This window comes from Saccoglossus kowalevskii, chromosome 14 (genome assembly GCF_978046115.1).
Source record: "Saccoglossus kowalevskii chromosome 14, keSacKowa6.1, whole genome shotgun sequence".
In the NCBI taxonomy this organism is placed as follows: domain Eukaryota; kingdom Metazoa; phylum Hemichordata; class Enteropneusta; family Harrimaniidae; genus Saccoglossus; species Saccoglossus kowalevskii.
Genome location: NC_140654.1, coordinates 21,897,744 through 21,906,034, shown reverse-complemented (window position 1 = coordinate 21,906,034; position 8,291 = coordinate 21,897,744). Strand labels below are relative to the sequence as shown.

General features: G+C 39.3%; 1 protein-coding gene across 1 annotated transcript; it reads left to right on the top strand.

Moving 5' to 3' along the window:
• The first annotated feature begins 1,878 nt into the window (after window positions 1-1,878).
• LOC100367344 (solute carrier organic anion transporter family member 4C1-like) lies at window positions 1,879-8,194 on the top strand. Its single transcript, XM_002731012.3, has 9 exons — window positions 1,879-2,548; window positions 2,751-2,847; window positions 3,123-3,244; window positions 3,765-4,028; window positions 4,280-4,478; window positions 5,915-6,071; window positions 6,168-6,340; window positions 6,574-6,638; window positions 7,496-8,194. The coding sequence occupies exons 1-9, from the start codon at window positions 1,879-1,881 to the stop codon at window positions 7,750-7,752; spliced, it is 2,004 nt and encodes a 667-aa protein (XP_002731058.1). The 3' UTR covers window positions 7,753-8,194.
• The last annotated feature ends 97 nt before the right edge of the window (window positions 8,195-8,291 follow it).

Genomic DNA, 8,291 nt, shown 5'->3' with positions numbered 1-8,291 from the left:
GATGCGAAATATGTCCGGTCTGGTGTAGCTAGTCACCGTGGTCGTCACCGTCACCGGAGCACGTTTGTACACTGTCGCTGGACTCCGGCATTGGACAAAATCAAATTTGACGGCTGAATGGTCTTGTTATTTAGCAGGTTACTAGACACTATTGATTTATAAAATAGAGAAATAATTAAAAAAAACGACAAAACACAGTTACTAAATAAATGGCTGCCGCGTTGTAACGGTTGAACGCGTCGGGTCATGAGGGGGACAAGTGCGTGAATGGCGGCGTTTAATTGGATAACAAAAATAATTGAGAGCGACTCATATACAGACAAATTCAGAGTGGATTTAGCGTGATTTTCATGATAATGGCATCATATTAAAGAAATACATTGACAGCTCAAGCCCGGATTCTTATTCCGTAAATTATTACGCCGATCAAGCTGCAAGTAAAGGCAACAACGTTTAACCATCATAAAAGTTTGTTGTGAAAACAACTTCTTAAAATTCGCTCTCTCAAAAATAAAATAAAATAGACAAAAGAAACGCCGATTAAAAAATGTATATAGTTTAAAAGTACAGTTGTACGTTGAATGACACAGTGATATAAAAGTACGGCCCAGGGGTATGGCTTCCTCTCATATTTTTGCATTTGGTGGCGCACTTTCGGCGAGAATCAGAAATCCGGAAACAGTCGACCGTTTCAGGATAGGTGGGCGTGGCTACAGCACGGGAAATATCTCAAATTTACTTGGATACGAGTAATCATTTTCAGCAAAAAAATCAATAATTGCCCATTTCAGTGGGGCACAGATCTGAAATGGGAAGCGTGTGGGTGGGCATTGCACAGGCACTTTAAATGTCGCGTTCCTTTTATTTCGCAGGTCGTAACAACGTGGTGATGCATTTCTGCTGGTATTCTGATGTACCAGTGAATAATCGCAGAGTGAGTGAGAAATCATGGTTAACAACAGCTTTGACCTATGCGCATGCGCAGATGGCCAGTTTTGAATGAATAGAAACTCGATAAAGCATTGCCTGTGTGTGTATATTTTAATAAACAAATAAATAAATAAATAAATAAATAAATAAATAAATAAATAAATAAATAAATAAATAAATAAATAAATAAATAAATAAATAAATAAATAAATAAATAAATAAATAAATAAATAAATAAATAAATAAATGTTACTGGCATCGGAATATCGGTCTGTAGTTTTATGGTTCGAAACGCGATCGTCTAGCTTATATTGCTACAAACATGATCCGGGTGCAATTCGCAGGCCATTCGAATGTGCCTGAAATAGTGTTTTAATAGTCGATGTAGCCAAAAAAAGCCGTGGCGGCACATGTACAATATTGAATTTGGCTGTCAGATGCTTTAGACAAACATCATTGGTACTGTACTTACGGTACCTTATTCGCCTCTATTTAATTTTCAAACGGTGTATAGGTTGTAAAAGTAGCATGTTTAGTAACTTTTAGAAAATGGCTGAGTCAAAAATTAAATTTAAACTCGTTTTAGCCATGTTGACTTATTCTATCATCATAATTTTTAAAACTACCTAAAATTCAATTATAAAGTTAATAACGATGTGAGAGACAATGTAAATAATGTGCGTCGTGAAGGTAAAGTACATGGATTCATTTGGTAATGATGTATGAGGCGAGAACAAGAGTGACAATGTGCGTCACAATCACGATCTCAATTGGGACGAATACCCGCATAGTGTCCTCTTGCCCGGATGTTATTAATAGCCGCATGCTGACTAAACATTGAATCAGATGTGGAGCAGTCACTGATCAGACAGCGCCATACCGACAAGGCGTCCGAACCCTTCCGAATCAGACTTGATTTACACAGAGCCGGCAAGACCTACGGGAACCATGACTGTTAAATCGAACAACCTAAAATATTACGGAATGAACGGAGAAATCTCAAACAAATGTGGGGACAAAGACGATGTCGAAACAGACACGGATAATGCTGACGGCACGTTATGTGGATGGTTTCATATACGACCGACGTGGTTGCAGTATTTCAATACCGCATCTTGGTTGGCAGCGACGCTGGGGGTGTTAATGTTCGTGCAGGGACTAGCTATCAATGGATTTGTGTACATTAATATATCTACCATCGAGACGCGGTACAATTTGTCGAGTACAGCCACGGGTGTGATAGTCAGTAGTTACGATGTCACCGTGAGTGTTCTTATAGTGTTTGTTTCATACTTTGGAGCGACGCGAAACAAACCCCTCATACTAGGGTCAGGTGCTGTTATCATGGGACTCGGTTCGCTTGTCTGGGCATTACCGCAATTCACGACGGGGTTATACGAATACGACAGCGGACATGAAGGAGACGGTTTGTGCCACCTTGACGGAAACAGCACAGATGCGACCGATTGTACCAAAGAACAAGAAACATTGTCCTATTATTTCTTCGTGTTTGTATTTGCTCAGATATTATACGGCATTGGCGCCTCTCCCATCTATACTGTCGGCTATGCGTACATTGACGAGAACACCACACACGCCAAGTCAGCTTGGTATATGGGTGAGACATGCATACTGTAACTATTTCACCCGCACGCTTGTGTCCGCACAGAAGGTCACTTATTTCGATGTCATATCTATGCGGGTACAAGGAAACGCATGTGCGTGTTTTTAGAATCAATTTCCTTCAATAGAAATCATTGTTCAGTGGCGGTGTTTAAAACGCAGGATTATACTTTTCATACTAATTTATTTCATTGCAGCGTTATTGAGTGCTTGTTCAGTATTTGGTCCCACTACCGGATTTCTTCTCGGTGCTGTGTTTCTCACAATTTACGTAGACGTAGGATATCAGGACAGGTAGGTACACTGCGATGTAGTTTGATGTTTATCAATACGTGCTATCACGACACCAGATTGTAAATAGATGGCGCCGGTGAGAAGACGAATATAACGTGTTATAAGTGCATGATCTCAGCTCTTACAACATCCTTTTCATAAAGAGGGCGCCCTTGCGAAATAAATCTCACCTAATTGTTTTCATCCCGAAGAAGGTTGCATCTAGACTGTGCTGTGCAGTTCCTAATAATTTTGAAGTTGCGTAATATCGTGGGCTAATTGTTTTTACCCCACAGTGTAACCATAACATCATCAGATCCAAGTTGGGTTGGCGCCTGGTGGATCGGATTTCTCATTGCTTGGGTGCTGGCATGGCTGATAGCGCCACCAATGGCGGCATTCCCACCGGAACTACCAGGTAATTACCCCCAGCGAGCTCATTTTCTGTTTAATTTTTGGAGATATTTTGCAGTGAATACTACTAGCTGTCTTTGAATTTCTTGTAGGAAATAAAATGTTTTTTTTTCTAGTTTGATTTCGATGTGTTTGATGCATGTTTTTTTCCACACTGGGTCATTGGAAAACATTATGATCTGCGACGAAACAAGACATAATTCTCTCGATGAAATAATGCATTTAACCTACTAGTATTTGAATCAACGGTATATATACATACTTCGCCTTGCGACTATTACCTGAGCAACTCTTAACTATGTTCCATACTGAAACAACGACTGTCTGATGTGTATACGAACAACCATGGTCCAGCGTGTTAGTAATAGCAAACAAACACGAAAAGTCAAAAGTTCAACTATGTTGTTTCATTTCACATGGATGCCTCCGTGTCATTATTTTTCACGTCACGTTCAACGCATGTCACCCTTCAACTTGACTGGATTGATTCCGTTTCACACTTGCATCACCTTTACCAATAACAGGGGCACGCGCTTTTCAACATGAACGTGGCTCCGAGGCCCACTATAATGAAGACAGCGAATTACTGAAGACGAGGGCAGATTTTGGACGAGGATGGAAGGACTTGTGGCCAGCCACGAAAATGCTTTTCAAGAACCCATTCTACGTATTCACTACAATCTCTAAATGTGCCATGGCTTTCGTCGTTGGTGGCCTTCTACCATTCATAACCAAATTCATCGAGAACCAATTTGGACTGACGTCATCGGAAGCTGCCCTTGTTCTTGGTAAGTTATCCTAGTATATCTCATTATGATGTTAATATTTTGAAAGTAGACGATGAACTCAAAGCGAGAGGGACGTCACCGGCGCACGCGCGGTAATTGTGTTTCAAGCGATGATAACAACACACGTTAAAACGCAAATGCTCATGGGTAGAGGCATGCGCAGGTGACATCTTACTAAGCATGTATATATCACCATTATAAAATAAACATGGCTTCAGTAGAAACAAATAACTTAAATAAATTATTTACAGCTGTGACAGCACTGCCCGGAGCTGCTGGTGGAACCTTATTTGGTGGTTGGTTTGTAAAGAAGGCCCGACTAACTGTTAGAGGAATCGGAATACAGTGTTTCTTGGTCACAGCGATTGCGATCTGTCTGGTGCCCGTCTTTCTACTGCAATGCCCCCAGCAGAGCATCGCCGGTGTCACTGCGTCCTACAACGTATCGGAGTAAGTACATGTCAAGCTACTATGTAGTTCCGGGGGGGGGGGGGCAATACATAGAACTTGCCTACTGGGGACGTGCCCCTGAAATGAATCTCGTTTTTTAGATTTTAGGTATAAGTATCAGTCTTATTTCTGGTCAAGATAGGTATAAATATCGGTAATATTTTTCCGATTTGTTATAAATAACCTGAACATTGTGTTAATATGCCCTTATGTAAGTGACAGAGGTGTTTCTATGGTCAAAATACATATTTTAATAAATTAATATACAGTGCAACTGTTGGCTTCTATTTGGAATAACTGTTTTATTTGTAATAAACAGAAATGACAGAAATTGTACTTTGATATAAATATGGGTATAGATTTTGCCACTATCCAGGTATAAAAATTGTCACACCTTTGAGCACTCAGGGGCACCTCCCCACCCAGCTATGTATCAAATGCCCCGGGATGTAGTTATTCTTTGCACATATCAAATTCAATAGAAGATCACTTCGTTACCAACGAATATCTTCATGATTTGTTTCTAGCCCGAAGTCTGGGCGGCGTACCACTATATATACAGGCTACAATGCGTCAGTCAAACGCCTAGCTGCGACATCAGTAACAAATCTCATTGCACGTGGCACGCTATTGGACGTAGATTTGATTGGTTGAAAGAAAATGCCGTCAACGACAAACAATTATACAACTGCACAACGAAACCATTTCCTTCATCTTTATACTACAATTGAATGAGTCAATCAACGAGCGCCGCGCACAACGAAAACGTTATAATGTTAGTCAATCAGCCGTTTCGGTTTGAATTTTGAAATTTATAAATATTTATAACGATAAATGAAACGGAAAGATTTTACATCATCTAAAAACGCGCGCCACATGACGTGTGTATGGCGTTTACAAACGAGTTATTACTGCCGCCCTGATAAGGCGTCAGTGAAATGGCGTGTAGCGAGTTGAACGCCGCCTAGATTTCTTTTAGATTTAGATTTCTGAGATTTTGCATACACATTAGGCCAGACTGTTATTATCACTTGTTTCGCGAACCCGCCGAATGAACAGCGTAATTTCTCGCGCCCGCCGACTTGTAAGTGCAAAAAATTGCTAAAAAAAAAACTTATTTTTATCTTCATTTTTTTCCGCCCGCCGCATAACAAACCCAAGTTGCATTTTCGTGGGAGTATCATGATCAAGGTACCGAAGTCTCGCGCAGATGAGAAACAAGGTTATACATGGAATAACATTTGATTTCATTTCTTCTCTCCGATCAATGATTTCACTTACAATTCTTTGAGAATCACACAAATCTAATGAAGAAAAAGAATTAATTTAATTTGTCTCCGCCTTCCTCAAAAAATTGCCTTATAAAAACCCGAGAAACAAGGAATAAAAAAGTCTGGCCTTACCAAACTTTTAACATCTATGTCTGTCCCCACCAGCTCGAGTCCAGTGACAGAAGTCAATATTGAAAACGCCTGTAACATTGACTGTGGTTGTCACGGAACAGAAACGTACGACCCAATATGCGGGGAGAATGATATGGTATATTTCGACTCTTGTCATGCCGGTTGTATGGACACATCTGACGACGGAGAGGTAATATACACGTGCCGCATTGTGCATATGCAAATTTCATTTCAACAACATTCAAACGGACACAATCTAACAAATCGGCTCGTTTTATGTGTCTAGGTGTATTATAACTGCACTTGTATCGATACTGGTGATGGTTCAAGTTCGTCACAAGCTGTTTCAGGGACGTGTAGCGTATATTGCTGGCAGCTACTTGCGTTCGCACTTGGCTTCTTCGTAATCCTCTTCCTGGGATTTTCATTGTATGCTCCAATGTCGTTATTAGCTCTGAGGTAGGTACCGTGTTTTAACATTGTTACAAATGAATAAAATTAAATTTAACGCAATAATTGCGAAAAACATATATAACATTCATACATTGTTGTTCAATATTGCATATGCATTTATTGATAGTGATTTATCTTAAACGGAATACAATAAACACAATAGTATACAATGATAAATACTTTTGTCAATTTCTGATTGCGCTATCTATAATTGACATGCCATCACTGCGTGATTTCAGGTGTGTCCCCTACCAGCAGAGGGCGCATGCGCTGGGTATATCATCGATATTGTACCGATGTTTAGGTAAGTTAGCTCATGCACTTTAATTTTTTTAGGTACATGAATTTGTTGCGTGATTTACAGTTCCACGAAATATACCTTTCATAGATTGTTGGCACTCTTACTGTGAAAATATAACGGCTATAGCATGTAATAGACCTTTGTGTAGTAAGACAACAGCTTATTGACAATTGGACAAATTTATTGAAACACTGATACAGTCATGACAATGATCGACTTACTGTATATACATTCAGAATTCGGGCGGGAAGAGTATGAATTACATTGTTATAATTGGTCAATTAAGATGCATTATGATTGGCTACTTTTTACATCCGGTCATATTTGATTGGTTACACAATTGCATGTATGATTAGATGATAGGCTGAATGTCATCGTCTGTAATTGGTTTTATAGTGGAGACATGTGATTGGGTAAGAGATTGAAGGTCGTATCCGAGAATGTCACCAAACTCGGTGGTTTTGATTTCCAACAACCTTAGACGTAACTGGCCGTCGAGGTTTCGTTCAACACGATAGAACCACGAGATATGTTATGCCCTTCAAACAGTGTTCCATTCTTGACGTCATCGCGTCCATATTTTCATTGACTTATCTAACTATATAGTATTTAAAAAAAACACAGATACAACGACGGAAGGTAATGCAACATCTTTTAAAGAGCAAAACTAAATTACATCGCTATCTCGCACTACATGGGATCTCGGGGATCATTTGCATCGGAGGCATATTTGGGCAATGCGTCATTTCAAATATGACACGAGTTAAATTGACTGTAGTAACAATACCTATAGACATTTTTTTCTATTCCCCATTTATGCAAATACGTACTTGAGTTTTGTTTTTTTCATTTATTTTCAGGATCCGTCCCAGGACCAATCGTCTTCGGTGCTGTTATAGACAGTTCATGTCTTGTATGGCAGGAACAGTGCGGGAAAACCGGCTCCTGTTGGATCTATGATAACCATATGTTTGCAGTCAAAATCGTTGTTCTTAGTGCCATAGGGTGTGGCATCGCATCACTCGCGTACGCTCTTGCTGTGTGCACATATAGGCCGCCTCCCGATACAGAGATAGAGACAGAGACAGAGACAGAAGATGATAGTCGATGTGAATGAATTCCAAATACTGTGACTACATGATTAAACTGATGTACATGAAGTTATAAATCCAAGCCCATGTCTGCTTAGAGCCCTGCATTATTTTTTTCTAAACTGAATTTGGAATGCGTGTGTTGAATATTGTCATAATTTCGGAATTATGCCACAATATAATATCTATACACTTCGTTCTTCAGCTGATGAGAGTTTCATGCTCAAATAACTTCAAGAGTTTGTGCGCATTAAATATGTGTTTTCACACTAATGTACTTGGTGTGAATCTCTTGAAAAGAAGGACTTTTGTTTTCAGAAAATGATACACGTGTGTGTAGGCTTAATTAAAAGCAAAACCAAGTGAACAAAACAGTATATTATACATAAACAAGGCATCAGCATAATTTACCACAACCAACATTATCATAAAAATACTTATTAAAAGTTATGCAGAGTGCTCCAAAAACTCATTTTTGTACTTTCCCGGTAATTTGTGTGCTCCACTTGTGTTCGAGATTTTAAGTTACAGTGTTAACAATTTAATTTAAAATTTAAAAAAAACA